This window comes from Mus musculus, chromosome 1 (genome assembly GCF_000001635.26).
Source record: "Mus musculus strain C57BL/6J chromosome 1, GRCm38.p6 C57BL/6J".
Taxonomy (NCBI): Eukaryota; Metazoa; Chordata; class Mammalia; order Rodentia; family Muridae; genus Mus; species Mus musculus.
Genome location: NC_000067.6, coordinates 86922282 through 86946859, shown reverse-complemented (window position 1 = coordinate 86946859; position 24578 = coordinate 86922282). Strand labels below are relative to the sequence as shown.

The 24578-nt window shown below is 40.3% G+C and overlaps 1 protein-coding gene and 1 long non-coding RNA gene across 11 annotated transcripts in view; one reads left to right on the top strand and one right to left on the bottom strand.

Moving 5' to 3' along the window:
- The window catches only part of Dis3l2 (DIS3 like 3'-5' exoribonuclease 2), a 348174-nt gene that overhangs the window by 103238 nt on the left and 220358 nt on the right, over window positions 1-24578 (bottom strand). For all 10 annotated transcript variants that reach the window (XM_006529300.4, XM_017319469.2, XM_030252483.1 and 7 more), the window contains one exon: window positions 16027-16106. In XM_006529300.4, the coding sequence (XP_006529363.1) occupies window positions 16027-16106 (80 nt within the window). The remainder of the gene's footprint in view (window positions 1-16026; window positions 16107-24578) is intronic.
- On the top strand, window positions 18755-23920 carry Gm41909. The gene is made up of 3 exons (XR_878338.2): window positions 18755-18932; window positions 22977-23024; window positions 23252-23920. It is a non-coding gene; the product is annotated as a predicted gene, 41909 (long non-coding RNA).

Below are 24578 nucleotides of genomic sequence, written 5' to 3'. Positions count from 1 at the left end.
GCATGGTAAAAGACACTGCTCATGGTGGTAGGAGCACAAGGGAATGTGGTTTCTTTCAAGATGCTGATGGAGCAGAGGATGCTATATACCCAGTGTTTTCCCACATAGTGCAACGAGATGACCTGCTTTTTTGACACTGCCGAGGCAGTATGATAACAAAACAATTCATTTATTGTTGTTTGTAAAGCAGGCAACAGGCACAGGAACATTCTTCTCTAAAAGGAATGAACCTCCCTAGTGATACTCTTCCCAGGAGGGGTCAAGTCTTGAGACAGACTTTTCACAAAAGCACCTAAGGTCTTTTTAGATTTAGGTTTAGACTGTTAAGGGGAAAATATCAGGGTGTGGGTGCTCACAGTGTGAGAGCGGATAGAGGTCCAAGTGGACCTAGATTTGATGCAGGGGACAGCAAGCCATTGCCATCTTTAACTGTCTCCAGTTGTGCTTGAAGTACTGAGCAAAGGTTATGGGACCAGACTGTCAACAGATGAAGTCAGCTAGCAGAAGAGTGTGTTCACAGGGAGCAGGCACATGAGGACCAGCTGCCTGCCCACTTTTCTCCAGACGGTTTTCGGTATCAAGGTTTCTTCTGTTAAAGAAATTCTCTTCTTTTTTGTGATGTGGTCCCTTGTAGTAACAGCTTCTAAACAACCCTGTGCTCACTTGTAGGGAACCAGGACAGCACAAGACACATTCCAGAATTAGGTGGCTCTTGCACAGTTTCAGAAAAGTAGCAAAGTAGAAATCCCAAAGCCTAAAGAAGGGCACATTTGGGACTCTGTGTAAAAAGCTGTGATGGAGTAAACAGTCACGGAGAGCTGGGATAGTCACACTCATCACGGTACATTAGACGACCACACTAAGTGCCCCTGATGTGCCTTCCATCTAATTGCTCTTTGGGTGGAAGAAGAGGAGACATGTTATGGCTAAACCTTAATTTTTGTTAACTTAGCAATTGTATAATAAGAAATGTAAATAAAATTTCCAAATCTATTTTTGTTGTTGTTATTGATATTTTTTCTATTAATCTATTTATTCACTTTAAATCTCAATCACAGCTTTCTCCTCCTCCCAATCCCCCCTTGCACTGCCCCTACCTCCAACCCTAATGAATTTTTCTTAAACTACTTTTTGCAATTAGTAATTAAGTTATGGTCTAAGCATCTGATTGTATAACATTTATGATATTTGAAATAAGTTGAATGGTTTCATTTTCTTTTTTAAAAACAATCAGTATTTATAAGTATTTCCTGTGTGTTGAAGCACAGTAATACATGTGCCAGCAGCTTCTCACAGAGCTGCCATGCATGCTGAACAGTGTGCAGGCCTCTGACTCTCTTTGTTCTGTGGCCCCAATACTGGCAAAAAGACCCAAAGTGTGTGCATCATGGCTACAGCCAGCTTTCTGCAGCAGAGCTTTGGGATGAAAGGGAGAACCCAGTTAACCACATGGACATATAATAAGTACATTAAATAAGTTAAGTCTATGCCAGTTGACACAACCCTCTGTTTACTAAACAGGGAGGTAGGAACTGGCAAGATAATATTGCTTTGATAGGGGCTGTAAAAGCCCAATTTTAATCTTCTGAAATTATATCTCAACTAATGACTAGAAAAAATATAGCAGGGCAAATTATGTATTTTTAAAATTTCTAATCACAGAGGAGGAAATGAATTCAGGTTTAAATCTTTATCTTAGTTGTTACAGTGCTTGCAAAACAAAGGAGGGTATCAACTAACTGTTTTTATTTTTAAAATTATCTTTTTATCATTTGTGCTGCCTGTGAGCATTTTTTTCATATGCCTGTATATTCTATTTTTATAATTACAGTGCCCCAGGATTAGGGATTTCCATTTCTTCTTTTGCAAAAGATTTCAAGATCCCAATCTGTTAAATGAATATGGAGACCAAATTTAAAGGAACGTCTTGTGTAGTCAGTTCGCATCCAAGGTTTTCAGAAAATAAACTCATGAAATGGACTCCTAGTGATGTTCTAAGTATTTATTAAATAAGCAACTGTTTCCTGTAGGAAGATGGGCATTCGTTTATTACAGCATGTGCACAGTCAGACAGCAGAGCAGAGCCTTTGCTTCTAAGGGTTGGGCACAAGGTGCTCTGAAGCTGGCAGAAATGTCAGCTTCTTCTTCTTTTCTTTTTTTTTTTTAACTATAGATCAATTTATTTGATTAACACAGATGCAAAAGTTCTCAATCAAATACTTTTAAGCTGAATTCTGGGACACATTAAGAAGATCATACATTGTGATCAAGTGAGCTTCACCCTGAAGAGCAGGGTCACCATGACATATGTAAATCAATAATATAATATATGTTATAAACATACAAGGTTAGAAACATTATAACCATCTTGATTCCAGAAAAGGCAGTTTATAAGCATAAAAGTCCTGCAGGCATTAGGAACAGGTACATCACACCTGAAAGTAATAATGGCTCTGTACAACAAATTTATGGCCACCATTCTTCTAAAATGAGGACAAACTGAGAGCATTTCCTATGATTTCAAAAGTAAAGCAAGGATGTTTGTGCTCTCCTCTTACTCGGTGCACTACCCAAAGTCTTCACTGCAGCAATTAGACAACAGAAATGTCAGCTTCTTACAACACAATCTGTGTGGCTGGGGTCACAGCTAGTGACTAGTGTGCCTTATGGTCTGTGACACAGTGCTATTCACTTAAGCTGACAGTAGCCAAATTTCTAGCAAAGGAGCCTGGGCCATGTGCTAGATTTACTTTAGTGTGTTCCAGGTCTCAGTTTACTAACACTTGTAGGACTTTTTGTCTTGGACTGAGTGCAAAGTCTTAATAAACTGAAAAGGGCAAAGCTAATGGTTAAATTCCTCATTTGTATTTTATTTTCCAGAATACCATTTTCATAATTATTTTTAAAATATTTAAAAATCACTGTACTTTGCATAGAAAATAATAACTGTACCTTATATTTAAGAAGCATGCTTTGTATTCTCTAGCTGTAAATGCTGTATATTAGATAAGCTTATTAGAACAGATAATAGCTGTGTGGCTTAAATTTTCTGTAATTTTACTGAACTTCTGGTCTGTTTTATAGTATCATTTTCTGAGAAAGGTATATAAAATTAACCCGTAGCAATAAAAATCAACTCATCTTTGTATTTCTGTTAAGTTTTATATATTTTAAAACAAAATATTGGTGAATGTGTTTAGCATTATTATATTTTCTTGAATTGGCCATTTGTGATAATAAGTTAGTGAGTCTTTATATGCAGTAAAGCTTACTGCATTAAAACCTATTTGATCTAGCCAAGATTGAGCTATCAGAGGCTGTTTCAATGTAAGATTGAGTATTCATCATTATCCCTGGAGAGTAAGCAAACTAAATGTGTGTGTATTACATGTACTTTTATCTTAGAATATATTTCTAAGTTTATATATATTTTTCTTGTATATCTATCTTGATTTATAAAGCTTTTATGGTAACCATTTTAAAAAATAAAATAAGATCTATCTTTTAGAAAAGATTCATTATGTTTTAAATTATGTGTACATGCACGTGTCTGACTATGGGAATGTATAAATGGTGTGTACAGGAGCCTGTGGCAAGCAGCCCCTCTGGAGCTGCTGGGAATTGAACCTGGGTCCTCTAAAAACCAGAACATGCTCTTTACTCTGAGCCAACTCTATAGTCTCTAAGATATCTTTTTCTCTTTTTAAAAATTTAAGTCTCAAATTTACATCTTGAAATGTATTTGAAGTACAAGTAGACAAACTTTTGATACACCTGTATACTAAGGAAATTGTGTTTTTCTTGATGTTGATGACTTGACAGAAAGACTTTAGTTGAATTTCATATTGTGAAAATGGTCAATCAAAAGGAGAGCCTTTTATCTACAAAACTCTTTAAACAATTACACTATCAAATGAGAAGGCTTTTACACTTGCCCAAAGATCCACCTCAGCACCCGAATTTCCTTCAATATCCTCCTCTAATTGGGCAACAACATTAGAGATAAAAAAAAAAAAAAAAAAAAAAAATAAACCAAAACAACTACCACTACCTCACTTTAAAATGTAAAGAAACTTCTCCATTTCATCCAGGTTCTCCAGTTTTGTTGAGTATAGCCTTTTGTAGAAGGATCTGATGGTGTTTTGGATTTCTTCAGGATCTGTTGTTATGTCTCCCTTTTCATTTCTGATTTTGTTAATTAGAATGCTTTCCCTGTGCCCTCTAGTGAGTCTGGCTAAGGGTTTGTCTATCTTGTTGATTTTCTCAAAGAACCAGCTCCTCGATTGGTTGATTCTCTGAATAGTTCTTCTTGTTTCCACTTGGTTGATTTCGCCCCGAGTTTGATTATTTCCTACTCCTCTTGGGTGAATTTGCTTCCTTTTGTTCTAGAGCTTTTAGGTGTGTTGTCAAGCTGCTAATGTATGCTCTCTCTAGTTTCTTTTTGGAGGCACTCAGAGCTATGAGTTTTCCTCTTAGAAATGCTTTCATTGTGTCCCATAAGTTTGGGTATGAAGTGGCTTTATTTTCATTGAACTCTAAGAAGTCCTTAATTTCTTTCTTTATTCCTTCCTTGACCAAGGTATCATTGAGAAGAGTGTTGTTCAGTTTCCACGTGAATGTTGGCTTTCTATTATTTATTTTGTTATTGAAGATCAGCCTTAGTGCATGGTGATCTGATAGGATGCATGGGACAATTTCAATATTTTTGTATCTGTTGAGGCCTGTTTTGTGACCTATTATGTGGTCAATTTTGGAGAAGGTACCATGAGGTGCTGAGAAAAAGGTATATCCTTTTGTTTTAGGATAAAATGTTCTGTAGATATCTGTCAGATCCATTTGTTTCATAATTTCTGTTAGTTTCACTGTGTCCCTGTTTAGTTTCTGTTTCCATGATCTGTCCATTGGTGAAAGTGGTGTGTTGAAGTCTCCCATTATTATTGTGTGAGGTGCAATGTGTGCTTTGAGATTTACTAAAAAATGGGGCTCAGAACTGAACAAAGATTTCTCACCCAAGGAATACCGAATGGCAGAGAAGCACCTGAAAAAATGTTCAACATCCTTAATCATCAGGGAAATGCAAATCAAAACAACCCTGAGATTCCACCTCACACCAGTCAGAATGGCTAAGATCAAAAATTTAGGTGACAGCAGATGCTGGCGAGGATGTGGAGAAAGAGGAACGCTCCTCCATTGTTGGTGGGATTGCAGGCTTGTACAACCACTCTGGAAATGAGTCTGGCGGTTCCTCAGAAAATTGGACATAGTACTACCGGAAGATCCAGCAATACCTCTTCTGGGCATATATCCAGAAGATGTCCCAACTGGTAAGAAGGACAGATGCTCCACTATGTTCATAGCAGCCTTATTTATAATAGCCAGAAGCTGGAAAGAACCCAGATGCCCCTCAACAGAGGAATGGATACAGAAAATGTGGTACATTTACACAATGGGGTACTACTCAGCTATTAAAAAGAATGAATTTATGAAATTCCTAGGCAAATGGATGGACCTGGAGGGCATCATCCTGAGTGAGGTAACCCAATCACAAAGGAACTCTCACAACATGTACTCACTGATAAGTGGATATTAGCCCAGAAACTTAGGATACCCAAGATATAAGATACAATTTGCTAAACACATTAAACTCAAGAAGAACGAAGACCAAAGTATGGACACTTTGCCCCTCCTTAGAATAGGAAACAAAACACCCATGGGAGGAGTTACAGAGACAAAATTTAGAAGTGTGACGAAATGATGGACCATCTAGTGATTGCCATATCCAGAGATCCGTCCCATAATCAGCTTCCAAACGCTGACACCATTGCATACACTAGCAAGATTTTGCTGAAAGGACCCAGATATAGCTGTCTCTTGTGAGACTATGCCGGGGCCTAGCAAACACAAAAGTGGATGCTCACAGTCAGCTATTGAATGGACCACAGGACCCCCAATGGAGGAACTAGAGAAAGCACCCAAGGAACTAAAGGGAACTGCAACCCTATAGGTGGAACAACAATATGAACTAACCAGTACCCCCCGGAGCTCTTGTCTCTAGCTGCATATGTATCAAAAGATGGCCTAGTTGGCCATCACTGGAAAGAGAGGCCCATTGGACTTGCAAACTTTATATGCCCCAGTACAGGGGAACGCCAGGGCCAAAAAGGGGGAGTGGGTGGGTAGGGGAGTGGGGGTGGGTGGGTATGGGGGACTTTTGGTATAGCATTGGAAATGTAAATGAGCTAAATACCTAATAAAAAATGGAAAAAACAAAAAACAAAAAACAAAAAAAAAACCAAACCATCTGTAACTCCAGTTCTGGGGGATCTGATGCCCTTTTCTGTCTCCACAGAAACAAGACACTGATTTGGCGCACAGACACACATGCAGGCAAAACACCCACACGTAAAATAAGTAAATAAAATTAAAATTAAAAGAAATAATCATAGTTTTTATTCAGAAGAACAAAGAAGGGAATTTATATTGTGAAATTAGAAAAAAAATGTAAAGAAATGTTGCTACATGGGAATGACTCTTGAACCCTCAACTGTTCACAATTTCCTCATAAAATCCAACCTATTTTTTAAAAAAAGGGTGAAGGAAGAATGGACAAAGACATAGAATTCAAACACACACAGTTAGGTGTAGTATCTATAGCAACTGTAAATAGATAGAGGAGATAAAAGAGCCATGGAAGAAGAGTCAGCTTCCTGATAGCTAAGAGGTGAAGGGTTTCTGTACACTCTCACTGTTTCCCTTGGACTGAAGCCTCTGAGAGTGGGAGCAAGCAACCTTCCTCCTTTAAATGTTTCTCTCTGGTACTTCCTCGCCACAGTGAAGACAAGCTAATGCAGGCATGAGGAACACAAAGCAGGGGAGACCAAGAACATTTAGCAATACTGTCTTACTGTCATTTTTCAATACTTCTCAACAGGGAAGAGAACACATGTTTTTCAGGTATACATAGGATATTTATCAAAAAAAAAAAAAAACCAAAAAACAAAAACACCCTGATATATAATCAAGCTTCAAGACATTCGTGAGGAGGAAGGTAAGTTCTCTGCCCATAGTAGGCTTAAGTTAGCTCTTCCTTAGTTGGAAATGGCAAGAATACAGGCAGGAACAGATGACAAAATAAAAGACATGCTATGAGTCTCTGGGAAGGCTATAGACATGAAGAGAGAAAAGCATTTAGGGCATTCAGTGACTCATGTAAGAAGACCCTGGGTATAAGGTGTGCAAAATCCACTATGCTAGAAAAGGACAGAACAACTATAAGACAGAATTCAGTAAGCCTGTTGGTATCACCAAGACATGACACATGAGTTAAAAAATGGAAATGAAACAAGGGAAGACTATATAAATTCCAAAGAGACATTTAGTTTAGGATAAAAGTAAAGGAGCCTTATAGATCAGGATATAAGCCTACAAGCAACCATGAAATTATAGATAAAGACAGAAAAATGAAGAAGTCAAGTAAAAAAAAAAACAAAAAAACAAAAACAGCAGCAAAAAGAAGAGCAATACTATAAGACTGCCTAGTGAGGTCAGCAACACTGAACAGTTTTAAAGTTCATAATACTTGAGATGTACACATGCCCAAGGAATACTGCCCTGGGAAACGAGAAAAAAAAGGGAGTAAATCAGAAGTAATTGTATTTATTGTTGTTAGAAACAGGCTAATGTGATCAAGTAGAAATAATTCATTCTGCCAGGAGAAAAAAATATCTGCAGAATTTTAGCTTGCTTGTGTATGTGGGTATGTGCGTATGTATGTGTGCATGTGTGAATGTGTGTAAGTGTGTGTACCAGTGCGTGTTGGAGGGGGTAAGCAGAGGACTAGCCTTGCAGGGCTTTGGTAGGAGGACTTGGTCCATAGGCACAAGCAGATTTTCTAAGAAAAGTGGCATGCTTGGTCCATAGGCACAAACAGATTTTCTAAGAAAAGTGGCATGCTCTGGTTGTAAGTACAGCGAGAGAAAGATAATGGGCAGAGGTCAGAGAGAGATGGCTACTGAAAAGGCCCAGCAACAGTCCTGAGAAGAAAAGGTGGCCAATATGATTCCAGGGTTTGTTTGTTTATTTATTCACTTTACATCCCAAATATTAGTCCTTCCTCTCCTCCCAGTATCCCCCCCCCCTTTCCACCTTGCCCTTCTCTTTTGAGGAGAAATCCCCCCTATGGGTGTCACACCCCCAACAAAACTCCTACCTCCCCACAATTCTTCACAGATCTTGAAAGAACAATTCTCAACTTCGAAGGAAAAACAAAAAACCCAGAATAGTTAAAACGATCCTGAACAATAAAAGAACTTCTGGAGATATAACATCCCTGACTTCAAGCTATACTACAGAGCAATAGTAATAAGAACCTGCATGATCTTGGTATAGAAACAGACAGGTGGATCAATGAAATCAAATCAAAGACCCAGAAATAAACCCATATAACTATGGACATTTGATTTTTGACAAAGAAGCCAAAACCATACAATGGAAAAGGGAGAGCATCTTCAACAGATGCTGCTGGTCTAACTGGATGTCTGCATGTAGAAGACTGCAAATAGATACATATTTATCAACCTGCACAAAACTGAAGTCCAGATGGATCAAAGACCTCAACTTGAAGTCAGATACACTAAATTTAATAGAAGAGAAAGCAGGGAATAGCCTTGAATTCATGGGTACAGGAGACAAATTCCTGAACAGAACACAAATGGCTCAGGCACTAAGGTCAAGAATTAATAAATGAGACCACATGAAACTGAAAAGCTTCTGTAAGTCAAAGGACATCATCATTAGGATAAAACAGTAGCCTAACAGATTGGGGAAAGATCTTCACTAACTCTACATTTGACAGAGGGCTAATATCCAAAATATATAAAGAACTCAAGACAGACACCAACAATCCAGAAAACCCAATTAAAAATGAGGTACATACTTAAACAGAGACTTCTCAATGGAGGAATTTCTTTTTTTTTTAATATATTTTTTATTAGGTATTTTCTTCATTTACATTTCCAATGCTATCTCAAAAGTCCCCCATACCCTCCCCTCCACTCCCCTACCCACCCACTCCCACTTTTTGGCCCTGGCGTTCCCCTGTACTGGGGCAAATAGAGTTTGCAAGTCCAATGGGCCTCTCTTTCCAGTGATGGCCAACTAGGCCATCTTTTGATACATATGCAGCTAGAGTCAAGAGCTCCGGGGTACTGGTTAATTCATAATGTTGTTCCACCTATAGGGTTGCAGATCCCTTTAGCTCCCTGGGTACTTTCTCTAGCTCCTCCATTGGGGGCCCTATGATCTATCTGATAGCTGACTGTGAGCATCCACTTCTGTGTTTGCTAGGCCCCGGCATAGTCTCACAAGAGACAGCTATATCTGGGTCCTTTCAGCAAAATCTTGCTAGTGTATGCAATGGTGTCAGCGTTTGGAAGCTGATTATGGGATGGATCCCCAGATATGACAGTCTCTAGATGGTCCATCCTTTCGTCCCAGCTCCAAACTTTCTCTCTGTAACTCCTTCTATGGGTGTTTTGTTCCCAATTCTAAGAAGGGGCAGTGTCCACACTTTGGTCTTCGTTCTTCTTGAGTTTCATGCATTTAGCAAATTGTATCTTATATCTTGGGTATACTAAGTTTCTGGGCTAATATCCACTTATCAGTGAGTACATATTGTGTGAGTTACTTTGTGATTGGGTTACCTCACTCAGGATGATGCCCTCCAGGTCCATCCATTTGCCTAGGAATTTCATAAATTCATTGTTTTTAATAGCTGAGTAGTACCCCATTGTGTAAATGTACCACATTTTCTGTATCCATTCCTCTGTTGAGGGGCATCTGGGTTCTTTCCAGCTTCTGGCTATTATAAATAAGGCTGCTATGAACATAGTGGAGCATCTGTCCTTCTTACCGGTTGGGACATCTTCTGGATATATGCCCAGGAAAAGTATTGTGGTATCCTCCGGTAGCACTATGTCCAATTTTCTGAGGAACTGCCAGACTGATTTCCAGAGTGGTTGTACAAGCTTGCAATCCCACCAACAATGGAGGAGTGTTCCTCTTTCTCCACATCCTCGCCAACATCTGCTGTCACCTGAATTTTTGATCTTAGCCATTCTGACTGGTGTGAGGTGGAATCTCAGGGTTGTTTTGATTTGCATTTCCCTGATGATTAAGGATGTTGAACATTTTTTCAGGTGCTTCTCTGCCATTCGGTATTCCTCAGGTGAGATATCTTTGTTCAGCTCTGAGCCCCATTTTTTAATGTGGTTATTTGATTTTCTGGAGTCTACCTTCTTGAGTTCTTTATATATATTGGATATTAGTCCCCTACCTGATTTAGGATAGGTAAAGATCCTTTCCCAATCTGTTGGTGGTCTTTTTGTCTTACTCACGGTGTCTTTTGCCTTGCAGAAGCTTTGCAACTTTATGAGGTCCCATTTTTTGATTCTCGATCTTACAGCACACACCACTGCTGTTCTATTCAGGAATTTTTCCCCTGTACCCATACCTTCAAGGCTTTTCCCTACTTTCTCCTCTATAAGTTTCAGTGTCTCTGGTTTTATGTGGTGTTCCTTAATCCACTTAGATTTGACCTTAGTACAAGGAGATAGGAATGGATCAATTTGAATTCTTCTACATGATAACAGCCAGTTGTGCCAGCACCATTTGTTGAAAATGCTGTCTTTTTTCCACTGGATGGTTTTAGCTCCCTTGTCAAAGATCAAGTGACCATAGGTGTGTAGGTTCATCTCTGGGTCTTCAATTCTGTTCCATTGGTCTACTTGTCTTTCGCTATACCAGTACCATTGCAGTTTTTATTACAATTGCTCTGTAGTACAGCTTTAGGTCAGGCATGGTGATTCCACCAGAGGTTCTTTTATCCTTGAGAAGAGTTTTTGCTATCCTAGGTTTTTTGTTATTCCAGATGAATCTGCCGATTGCCCTTTCTAATTCGTTGAAGAATTGAGTTGGAATTTTGATGGGGATTGCATTAAATCTGTAGATTGCTTTTGGCAAGATAGCCATTTTTACTATATTGATCCTGCCAATCCATGAGCATGGGAGATCTTTCTATCTTCTGAGATCTTCTTTAATTTCTTTCTTCAGAGACTTGAAGTTCTTATCATACAGATCTTTCACTTCCTTAGTTAGAGTCACGCCAAGGTATTTTATATTATTCCACAAAATAGAAACAGAAGGTACTCTACCCAACTCATTCTATGAAGCCACAATTACTCTGATACCTAAACCACAAAAAGACCCAACAAAGATAGAGAACTTCAGACCAATTTCCCTTATGAATATCGATGCAAAAATCCTCAATAAAGTTCTCGCTAACTGAATCCAAGAACACATCAAATCAATCATCCATCCTGACCAAGTAGGTTTCATCCCAGGGATGCAGGGATGGTTCAATATACGGAAATCCATCAATGTAATCCAGTATATAAACAAACTCAAAGACAAAAACCACATGATCATCTCGTTAGATGCTGAGAAAGCATTTGACCAAATCCAACACCCATTCATGATAAAAGTCTTGGAAAGATCAGGAATTCAAGAGCCATACCTAAACATGATAAAAGCAATCTACAGCAAACCAGTAGCCAATATCAAAGTAAATGGTGAGAAGCTGGAAGTAATCCCACTAAAATCAGGGACTAGACAAGGCTGTCCACTATCTCCCTACCTATTCAACATTGTACTTGAAGTCCTAGCCAGAGCAATTAGACAACAAAAGGAGATCAAGGGGATACAAATTGGAAAGGAAGAAGTCAAAATATCACTTTTTGCAGATGATATGATAGTATATATATAAGTGACCCTAAAAATTCCACCAGAGAACTCCTAAGCCTGATAAACAGCTTCAGTGAAGTAGCTGGATATAAAATTAACTCAAACAAGTCAATGACCTTTCTCTACACAAAGGATAAACAGGCTGAGAAAGAAATTAGGGAAACAACACCCTTCTCAATAGTCACAAATAATATAAAATGGAGGAATTTCAAATGGCCAAGAAGTACCTAAAGAAATGTTCAACATCCTGAGTTATCAGGGAAATGTAAAGTATACCAGCTGTGAGATTCCACCTTACTCCCATCAGAATGGCAATAAGGATGTGACTATAAGGTACCCAGATGGACATCCCATTAAGATCCCTGCTTAGTCATGGACAAAATCTAAATTCTAATCTCCATAAAGTATCAAAAATAAGTGGATTAAGATTTGTTCATTAATTTTTCTCATTCATCCATTCTTCACTCATTCATCTTTCCTTTGTGGTTTTAACATTTTCACAAAATTGTTCAGAACTCTTTCATCTCTCCAAAAAAAGCCCAAGTTCATTAGCAGCTGTTCCCATCTCCTGCTCATTCACTTCTAAGGCCTGGCAAGGACAGCCCAGCCATGTTCAATGACAGAGCAAACCTTAGAAAATTCAAATTACAAAACAAGATGCAGAATTGTGGGGTTCCAGAATCAACTAAAGCTAAAGACTCTGCCTGACAGTTTGCTAAAGAACCCATCTATCTGACAGTATGGTCTTTGACACCCATGGAAAAGCAATAACTGAACAAAATGGGTACATATTATCCAGATCCCAATTCTTTCAGTAAAGATGAACTTTCTAGGAGAGCTTGCCAGGCAGGGAGTCATACACCGTAGACCTCTCAGAGGCAGAAAGACTCTATGACGTGGTGAGTGGATTCACACTAAGAAATCAGCCACAAAACATGAAAGGATATTTAGGTTCCTTAGCTGAGATGTGATTCAGAAGAGAAATGATAGATCTTGTTTGGAAAGATTTTCACACGAGACACTGTATTTGTGCTTCAGGGCACTGAGGAGCATTAACAGGACTAACAAATGAAACATTGCAGAAAGATAACAACAGTATTTCTGATTCTTTCAGGGGAGGATTTCCTAAGAGTCACACAATCTTATGGCAGAACAGACTGCCTTTGGAGTAACAAGTTCAAATGCAATCTGGATATTCAATAAAGTGAATGCTGCAAGAGTTATTAAGAAACCAGAGGGTGAGCTTACAACTGTGGTATTCCCAGACTAATGTGAGGTCAACTGTGAGGTGTGCTGCAAGCAATCTGTTACAATCATAAAATACTGAACTGGGATTTACTGTCTTTAGATTCTGGGATATCATTACAATACCACTTTTTATTAAATATTTTCTTATGCAAAGTGAAGAATCCACATTGCTGGGGAGTGCTCCTTCTCCTTAGGTGTGTTTGGGGCTAAAGGAGCGAATCCCAGATCAGATGCATGGTAGAAGCTCTGCTTTGGAAGGGAGGTGGGGATACACCTCCTCCTCCTTTCGGTTAAATTTAACATGTTACACAATTGATTGTCTGTATCTTGCACCTGATAGGAAAGACCTGGGTGTACCCTGGAACTCTATGGAAGGAAGTGTGAGCATTGGAAAGCTCTATCTGTCTGTAGAGTTGATTTTTCACACAATAGCCATTCAGATGATTTCTGTGAGACCAAAGAAAAACATACCTTTTATACAGTATTTTATTTAAATAAACACAGATTATATAAATATGGCCAGAAAACATTATTTGCTTTTTAAAACAGTAAATATTTTCCTCTAAGTAGGAACTGACATGAACTGGTAACTAATGGAATCTGAACTTAGCCAAGGCCATCCCAATCCAAACTGGACTTGCCTATTTGCTTTTCATCTCCCTGGATAAATGATCCTGGCAGATCCAGCTGTCCCAATGGCCAACTGTGGAAGTGCCACCATAAAAATGCTTGACTGACTACCTCGGCTTTTCCCAAGACTTCGCTGGTTTCTTCCTTATGCTGTTGCCCCGCCAGATGCACAGATGTCAACTGTCTCTCTGGAATGCAAGAAATACCAAGCACATAGAAGGAAGGCTCTGATCACTTGGTGCGATGGGTGACTTCTGGGCAGCTTGGGATTCCTGTCACCTCATAATTTTTTACTACAAAGCTTTTTCATTATAAAGCTACTATTACCACATTATAAAATTTGGACAGAGAGGAAAATGGCCTATGATCCCATCTTCCTAGGAGGTTAGGTTCAATCTCTGTACTAGGTACGCTGCTTGTCTCCCCTCAGGGCTCTCCTGCTATAGCTTTATGACACCATCTACTCTTTATTTATTCTCTTGTCCTTTAAAAATAGGTTAGCAGTAATTCATATAAATGCTTATTATGAGACAGGCAACTCCATGTGGTAGCCTGATCAAAACCAGCAGCATGTCCTCCTGACTTTCCAATTTCTACCTGTGGATATTTCCCCACCATCCAGGATGACCCACCTCTGTCTCTTCTTTGTCCCTTCTGCCACCTGTTTCCACAGATTCTTCTCTTTCTCGTCTCTGTTACCTCACTCCTCACGGATCTTGCTTATAATCTCCAGTCCAGGTCTGTATGCCTATACGTGTGACTTTTTCTGGCATTTTCCTGGCCTACCTCTTCTCCTTTTCCTTTAGTCTTTTGATAACTTATTTCTCCCTGCTGTGGCTGAATTCCTGCAGAACAATGTCTATGTGATTTTGTATGGTCTGACAAATAAAGAACATTACTTGCTGCTCATCTGCTTTTCTTGCAGCATTTTCTCCATGAAACCTTTGCCCTCACACTTGCATAGCAGAAGTGTGAAGTGGCCCTGCAGAGTGAGTGAGGAAGGACATATGCTAGCTCCCTGCTCTCCCTGCAAGTTCAAGAGTTTGAGGCTATCAGAGATAGAGAAACAGATATTAGACTTCTGCTATAAACAACTTAAAACTAGAGAGAATAAACGGAACAGCTGTTTTCAACCACTAACAGAGAGGAGCAATAACCCCAGGAGATGAAGGCCCAGCATCACCAGGTCTCTGCCTTGGGTACTGTTCATATTGGTGTTTTAGAGAGTAGGATCTGCAGAGAGAGGAGGCTTGTTCAAGCAAGAGGTGCACAGCAGAGCGTAATCAGAATGTAAGGCGTTGGGCCAAAGTTTGCTCTTGTAAATAGGCTGTCCTAATTTTAGATTATAGAAACACAACTGAGAGTACTGTGCTGAAGATACAGCTCAGTAACAGAGTGTTGCCTAGCACGCATGAGTCTTATGCACAGGATTATTTGTGGGGTGGGTGGAGAGAGCTCCTACTAAAAGAAGCTAAGCAGTTTTAGGCAGCATGTTCTGTCTCTTAGCTTCTGTCTGATAATCATCACTATTTATTGCAACAGAGAAGGAAACACTGAGGTTTGCACCAGAAGAAGATGAGGGGTGAATACTTTGAAGGTAGGCCATCAATGCTCTGTGGCAGACAAACATAAAAAGTTATGCATACCTCACTGGTACACCATCAAAGGCCATGTTAGTCTAAAGTAATCTTCAAGAATAATAAATGTCATAGTAGTCACCAAGGCACCCCTAAGAAAAGGGTCAGACATACCTAGAAAATGTATCTGCAGGGATGGAGAGAACTGTTAGGGGTTTTTTCCTCACACTGTCTCCAAGTCTTTCGACAATCAGCTGCTACTATTCTGTCTACTACAATCATCCATGACTGAGACCCTGACTTTTTGAAAAGTCAGTTGGCCATTCACAATCTTTTTTTTTTAAGAATTATTTTATGTATGTGAGTACACTGTCGCTGTCTTCAGACACAGTAGAAGAAGGCATTGGATCCCATTACAGATGGTTGTGAGCCACCATGTGGCTGCTGGGAGTTGAACTCAGGACCTCTGGAAGAGCAGTCAGTGCTCTTAACCACTGAGCCACCTCTCCAGCCCTCACAGTCTTTTTAATAGACAAAGAGCTACATGGTATAGAGGGGCTTCTGCAAGTCAGGCCTAGACAACCATGTCTTAGGAGGTAGTGTCTGCTGCCACCCCACTCTACTTAGCTTGTATAGCCAATTTCGGGACTGAAGCAACCCCGTCCTTGCCCATTAGGCTGCTGAAACAGCACAAGGAAGCCTGACATGGGTGTACAGCACACGGGTGTGCAGGTTGCTACGGCACAGAGTAGCAGAGGAATGTCTATCCTACCATCAGTGAGCCGCCTGCAGGCGAGGGCATCATCAAGGTCGCGAGCAGTTGATGGATCAATGGTGAAGATACAGTCTTTCCTAGGAAAGATGGAAAACAGAATTATCACAAATAATCCACTGTCACAGAATGTTAAAGAACAGTTGTTTTGCACATAAGGAGAGAGAAATGTGAGGCTAGGAGAGTCAGAGATGTGATCACCATTCTCTTCCTCTTTGTGACTTGACTCAAACTTCTCCTTGCCCCAAGAGAGAACAGGTACCATCAGGCAGCAGGGAGGTTTGATCTGTGGCCTCCCTGTCAATGGGGATGGGATCAGGTCCTTCAAGGATCAGCTACAGATACTTTTCTGCACCCTCTCTCATTCAGGTAAACAGAGTATGCCAAAGAATGTTACGTGGTATCTGAGACAGGGACAGGACTCAGGAATAGTTATTAAAAAAATGGGGCCAAATAGTTAATCTGGCTAAGCATAATATAATTCTATTATACCATATCAGAAACATTCCAGATCACAGTTTGTGTCCCTGGGACAGCCAACTGCCTCACTCAGAACACACACAAAAGGTTGAATGTGGTAAACACATCTATAACTCCAGCACTCCTATGGAATATGCGATAAAAGAACTGCCCAGAAGCTCATGGGTCAGCTGGCCTGGGGTGCACAGTATGACAGAAACAAAAAGAGAGACCCTGCTTCAAAAAGGTGGAAGGGGAGGATCTACCCGTGAAAATTTTGCTATGGCTTCTATACATACACTACAGCAAGCTGAAGACACTATATACTTCAGATAGGACTAAGAGGACCTGAGCTGGATCTGACTGGAAAACCTCCTCTCTGGAACTAGCTTTCATTATACCAGAGGGCATTATGCAAGTTTCCAAGGAAGAGAAGCAAACAAAAGTCCTACTTAGCTATATGGGTATACAGCATGTAGATGTGTAGGCTGCCTACTGCACAGAGCAGCAGAGGAATTTCTATCTTACTGTCAGTGAGCCTGCAGGAGAGGGAGTTATGATGCGTATAAACAACAACAATGAACATCATGGCAAGATTAACACTAAAGGTGCAGTAATGGCATGTATAGCTTGATGGTAAACAAGAGCTCTCTAACTGAGCACCAAGGCCATCAACTAGAGAGAAAGCATGCCTAGTACTAGAAACCTAACTATCTATGGATAGTGAAGTCAGGATCTACTAAACCAGCATAATCCCTAACTACATTTGAAAAATTTATCCTTATACCCACAGGTAGCCAGTGGGATGAAGCTTCCAGGTTGATACTAGCTTGATCTCCCAAGTCCTATGAATTCTGGAGGCGACCAAGAGCAATGCGCCTTTAATGTTTGTATGTGGGGGAGGGTCTAGAATAACTTCATTTCAACTCTTTTTATCTATCTATGTATATATGTACATGCATATTCTACAGTAATATGTTTCCATATGGCAATTTCAAAAGTCTGTTATTCTTTCCCATATTCCTTTCTCTACCCTGTCCTTCTAACATCTACCCCATTTTTAAAAAGATGTATTTATTTGATGTTATTATGTATGCCTGAGTGTATTAGTGTATTACATGAATGTAGTATCAACAGAGGCCAGAAGAAGGCATTGGGTCCCTTGAAGCTGCCATTACAGGCAGCTGGGAGCAACCTGACATGATGCTGGAAACAAACTTTGGTCCTCTGTTTTGACCACTGAGTCATCTGTCCAGCCTTTTTCCTAGCACTCTCATTTAACCCTGCCTGTTCCACTGTTCCCTTCCCCTACTCTACAGTACTTGTATTCTCTCTCCTTTTTCTTGAAATCTTCCCCTCAGGGCCCCTTTACTAGTTTCTTGACTTCTATGGGTACTCTAATTTAAACACACATATCTAAAGACCCAAAGCTAAAATGTATATATATATGAAAGAACATATAACATTTGTCTACAAGGGACTGGGTTATACCAAAAAGATTTCCAGATTCATCCACTTGCCTGCAAATTTCATAATTTCATTTTTCTTTATAGCTTAATATTTCATTGTGTGTATTACTACATTTTCATTTTCTATTCATTAGTTCACTGTCTTCTAGGCTCTTCCCCATTACTGGCTGTTGTGAATAAAGCAATAATGAATACAGATAAGCAGTTTTCTCTGCACTAAGGACTGAGAATCCCTGGGAAATCTGTCCTGGAGTGGTAGAGCTGGACCATGTGGTAGATCTACATCTAGCCTGCTGAGGAGCTTCCACACTCATCTCCATAGTGAATGAGGCAGTGTGCAGTCCCACCATCAGCAAAGTGCTCCCCTTTCCTCCATCCACACTAGCTAGCATTTGTTTCCTTTACTCATTCATTCATTCATTCATTTATTTAGTTTTTAAATCTTAGCCGTTCTGACTGTATAAAATGAAATATTGGATGTGTAGTAATAGAAAGCCCCAGGAGGATTAAATTGATTCTCACTATACAGTAATAAACTGTACAATGGGGAGGACCTCAAACCTAGTTCACAAGGTAAAGGAAAGATACATTGCTCCTTGCTCATTTTTGTCTCCTCCATAAAACCTAGTCAAATGCTTTATGAACACTGAGTACTCAATAAAAAGTACTTGTGCAACTAAATCTGACATGTCACACAGGGTAGCAGGGATGCTGTGGTCCTTTTATTTCATCATAATGACATCATAAGATGCTGAAAGAAAGTCCTTCAAGGTCAAAATAAAAAATGCTGTTAGCTTGGGTGGGGCATGGCTTATTAATTTACTTGGAGGATTAACTAGTAAGTTGTATTTTTGTAAATGTCTCCAGAAGCTCTGGGGCATTCATTTCTAAGAACACAATGAACGAATGCTAATGCCTACGAGAACATTTCCAGCCTGAAACAGACCCAGTCATCAGCAATACAGTACAACTTCTGTGGTTAGTTTATAAATGGCTTTTTCCCCCTTGCTCTCCCACAGTTATTTTCTGAGTAAAATTCTAGTTTATTCCACCATGATCTTTTTGATCTGCTCTTAAGCCAGGAACGTAAAGTCTAAATTAAAGTGAAAATCAAGGAATAGTACTCAGGGGTCTTACTGAGAAGGTAAGCTGAACAAGTGATATTCTGGCCTGCCACCTGCTTGTAAATAGCCTGAAAGCCAACATCAGCTTTTGCATTTTATTACATTTTTAATTTTTATTTTATGTTATGGGTGCTTTGCCTGCTTGTTTGTAGGTGCACCACTTGTGTGTTTGATGTCTGTCATAGCCAAAAGCGGGTGTCAGATCCTCTACAACTGGAGTTACAGACACTTGTGAGCTGCCTTATGAATGCTGGGAATTGAACCTGGGTCCTCTAGAAGAGCAGCCAGTGCTCTTAACTGCTAAGTCATCTCTCCAGCCTCAGTTTTGCATTTTTAAATGGTTGAAAACAAATCAAAAGAGAATCATTTCATGGCACATGAGAATTATATTAATTCACTTACATAAATTCAGATATTGTTTGACTGGGACAGGCATACTTTTTTGACACAATAGCAGAGTTGGTTAGTTGTAACACAGACAGTATGCTAAAAATCTTACTGTGTGAGGGGATGAGGATGTAGCTTAGTGACAGAACAGCTGCTCTTGCTCAAGGCTTGATCCTCAACACTGAAGAACTTTCCTACATGCTCTTAATAGAACACTGATAACTTCAAGTTGATTTTCTAATCTATCAAAGAAAAAATTCAATTTATATATGCTGGACCAATCTCCTAATTACGGGACTTAGTGCTTTTAAGTCGGTACCAGCAGTCCTGCCAGATGCATTTGCCAGATGCATTCCCTGGCTCTTTCCTGTCATCCAGCATCTTCCTGAAGCTGGGTTCTGCAAGGAAGAGCCTTTGGAGATCAATGGCCTGTAATGAGACATTCTACACAGACCTCCAGTGTAACTTTTGACCTACAGGAGGCTTTAACACCACATAGGCCCAGCCTGAGAGACATTGTAAGAAGCCAACAGGGGGCTATGCTGCTAACTGCAGGAAGGCTGATGGATCCAGGAGCCAGTCTAAGCAGTGTTCTTTTATGTATACTTATGGATAAAGTTGGTATAATACAAGGAAACAGTCTTGTGAGCTAATCTCACAGATGCATACATTTTTATGCTTTATTTTTATTTTATTTTATGCTTTATGATTCTGTCTTTATTTTGACTCAGGAAACTCAGAAAACCCATCTCCCAGAAGACATTTGTGGTTTCTAGCTTCTACCTATTTTTCTATTCAAAGATATGTTTTGCCCCATTTCCTAATTTTAAGAATGTCATTACATTATATACAGTATCACAAGCTTCTCAAATCTAAATTGGGGAGCATAAATAAATCCATATATACTAAGATGGGACTGTTGAGGGCATGCTGGGACAAAGAGCCATGCAGTATGGGCTAAGAACAAACTTCTAGATAGTATCAAATTTAGAATGCTCCGAAGGAGGATTTGCTCTGCTGGAGTGAACTCTAGACTTGCAGTCCTACTATGGAGATCAAGGCAGTAATAGGCAGTGCATGCCCCTGATAAGCCACACTCCTCAGTGCCCAGTGAGTTAGTTAACCTACTGTCATCTCCATGATCAGGAACCTGCCATGACAATGATGGTGTGGTGAGTGAGGGCCACAGTGGCTGGGAGCTATTGGGTATGGAGGAGGTGCACTGCATCCTCCGGCTGCTTCACTCTGCTAACATGCTTGAGATTTTACTGGCCCCCTTTTTGGAAGGCTTTGGTCTCACAACATGCAGAGAGCAGCCTGGCCTGCCAGCTTTTAGAACCCGTGAGACCAAATATTTAAAGAGTTCCGCAACAATGGTTAGAAAGAAGCTAAACCTGACCCAGAGAAAGGAAAGTGCCAGGTAGGGGAGGGAAAGAATGAGACTCCAGGAGGCTGCAGAATGTTAGTTATATAACCGAAAGCACGTGACTGAGGGACTAGCAGAACTTTTTAAAGGGACAGTAAAGTTCCAAAACAGTCTGTTTCACTTGAAACCACTGGTTCTAGAAAAAAAAAATACATGAAGAATAATTAAAAGCCTTCTGTATTCCCTTATGATCCAGCCAAGCGCCCAAGAAAGACATGCACAGAAGAGACTTCTGCTCCTCTGTCTTGCACATCCTCTAGGTGATCCTGTCTCCTCTGTCCCCTCAAGGTGCCACCATCTCTAACCCCTTTCAGCTAGAAGCAGTTGCCTAGTCTCCACAGTACTCCATTACTATTCACCTCACTAGATTTTAGCCATGACCCCTACCACTTACCACAGAAATTTCTCCTTAAGGTCATGGTTATTGCCAGATTAATTAGCAGATAGCAAATATATAGTCTAAACCCCTCTGCAGCTCCTTAAAGAATAAAACAGAAATTCAGCTTAGGAGTCAAAGCCTTTCAGACACTTCTCTATTTAAATCTCACATTCCCAGCTTGTCTGTATCCCATATTCTCTCAACCACTGTTTGTTCTATTTCTGTACAGGGAGAATCTGCCTACCAGTTTCTAAGGTCTAAGACCAACCTTGCTTTTAGAGACCCAGGAGCCATCTTTCCTCAGGGATCTTTGGGACTCTACAGAGTGGAAGCTACACACTCTGTCCTATTCTACCCATGCTTGTGACCTGCTCCTCTCCAATGGTGCTGGCCACTGTCCTCGATATACTGTTATTTACTTATGTACAGATCTTACCACTGTGACAAGCCAGAGACAATACCTGCTCTGGCAGACATTGACTTGTATCTGTAACACTGAGAGCATACATGCAATGAAGAACTGCTTGAGAGATGAATGAAAAAATAACCAAAGGGCTCTCTTTAGCACTTTTCCCTTCAATGTTGCCACTGTGCCTTGGGAAACACATTGAGGATTAGAACTCATGACTTCCTGGCATGGGATCCTGTGGCCACACCACAGTGTTATTGTTTCCAAGGATGTCCTTTTCTGTCTTCATCCCATCTTCTTTTCTCATAAAATAGTGTTTTACAAACTGTGGTTTGAGAACCATTTCCAGATTAACAAAATTTATAGAGGTCCTCCTTTGCCCGTGACTCCGGGTTTGTCCTCTTAAGAGCAAGCAATGAGGGTGGGAAGGATCTGGGTCAACGGTGGTGAATGGGCAAAAGAGAATGGAAAAAAAAATTCTAAGAAATAACTTTCATAGGATAAGGAATAAAATATTTACTCTAACACCTTCTTAGTTAAATGGTGTCATGATTAATAGAGAAAGCAAAAAAATTTATTTAAAACATATCAGAAGAAAGGGACAAAGAGAGTACTTATCCATGGTACCGTACCCTGAGAACACTGCCACAGAGGCCCACCAGGTGAGTGCTGCAGTGTCTTTTAAGAGCCTCATTAGCTGGAATGACCACTCAAAGTTTACCCTGCCCTTCCTAGTTTAGGAAGGGGTGCAACAACCACTTTTAAAAATGGCAGTTGCCAAAACCTTAATACCAATTCTCTCTCTCAGTTCTACTGACACAGCTGATGCTGAGTCAAATTCCAGATTGTTTTAAAAAATGATAAAAGTCTAAGGTCACCAGTCCTGTTCTTCGACCTTTCAGTCAGTAATGAAGTGGCACTCGTGAGGACATACTATGGGCAGAGAGAAATGGCATGGCATTCTTGGAAAGTCTCTTTTACCTAGCCAGGAATTTTTAACTCTGACTCCACAAAAAGAAGCCTCAAGAGCTGGCAAGTATTTGAAAATGAATGTGGTTCTTAAGCTCTTTGATTTTTTATAAGACAAAGATGAAATGGGACTCAGAAGCACCTGAAATGACTTTTCCCTGTTCCATTCTTTTACTCACTCACCCACTGAACTCCTCGTGGCTCTGCTAATGCCACATGACAAGCTTCTCTGCTACTGTGGAGCCAGGAAGCCAGAGCCAGTCAGGGGAACCATGGTTTAAATGCAGAGAATGTGCTCAACAAAACCTTCCTCCCTCTGAATTCTCAGGGACATTGGAAGAACAGCTGTAAAATGATCTACAAAGACCCATCAGAGGTGAGTCTCAAGGTTGCTCAAGGCTGAGGGTCAGCAGTTTTAAGTCAGCCCGGGCTACAAAATGAGTGTTGGGGTAGCTTGGGCCTCATAGCAAATTCACAAACCCCCTTTCCCCATGAACGACTCCCCAGAGGTCACCATTCAGCCATATTTGCTTCTTCTGTTTCCCTCCACATATCTTGCTTTATGCACTGGATTATTTTCTCTTCCTATCTGAACTCCTGTAGGAGCAGTGCTGCAGAACTCTCCATGCCCTCGGGACTGCAGTATGTGTTTGGAGACTAAGGGCATTCTACGGCACCACAATATTACAGTCTAAACCAAGAAGGCAGTGGTACCACACCCAGTTTGTAAGTCATACATATGCATCTTCAACTGTTTATCACAAGACTTCACCAGTTTTTCTCTTCCTGAACCAGAACTGGGTCAGTTTCTACACTGTACTTGTTAGCTACGCCTTTTTTGTCCTTTACTATCCTATCTAGCTGTCTTTTACCACAACACTGCTGGTTTACAAGAACCAGGCCAGCTGTCTCAGAATGTCACCTGTTCTGTTATACTGAAGTTTTTCCTCAGAGAAGAAAAAAGAGAAACATGAAGATAAATAAATCAATCGCAGCAGCATCTACCTGTAATATCAGAAATCAAGACATGGAAGCAAAATGGTCATGAATCTGAGGCTAGCCTGAGCACCAGGCCAGCTGGGCAAATTAATCTCCTCTGTATTTCCAAGTTCTATTTAAAGGGTTGACTGCTGTAAAGAGGTTGGCTGGTTAAAGAGTGAATGTTTTGAGTACTTCCCAGGTGTGGTATAGGCTTCATACTGTATTGTACTGGCTAGTTTTGTGACAACTTGACACAGCTGGAGTTATCACAGAGAAAGGAGCTTCAGTTGAGGAAATGCCTCCATGAGATCCAACTGTAAGGCATTTTCTCAATTAGTGATCAAGGGGGAAAGGCCCCTTGTGGGTGGGACCATCTCTGGGCTGGTAGCCTTGGGTTCTATAAGAGAGCAGGCTGAGCAAGCCAGAGCAAGCAAGCCAGTAAGTAACATCCCTCCATGGCCTCTGCATCAGCTCCTGCTTCCCGACCTGCTTGAGTTCCAGTCCTGACTTCCTTGGTGATGAACAGCAGTATGGAAGTGTAAGCCGAATAAACCCTTTCCTCCCCAACTTGTTTTTTGGTCATGATGTTTGTGCAGGAATAGAAACCCTGACTAAGACATGTATCCTATCAGAAGGCACACTGTCAGACCATCTTGGTAGATAGATTAAGGTACTCATAGCCAGACCAAGCTGATAGTTCCTTGTTACCCAACACACAGAAAATATCTTCTAGGGAAAAAGACTCTCTATATCTTATGAATATACTATTCACAAACAGCCACTCAGCTAGCGGTTTTAGTGTTCCTGGATGATTTTCACTTAACTATAATTTTATAAGTAATAAAATTGTGTATGTACTGGCTGGCACTTGTCTAATGAGAGGAGTTTATGCTCACCTACCTTGCCCCAAAACTATCTTCTCTCTCTTTCTCCCTCCTCCCCTCCTTTT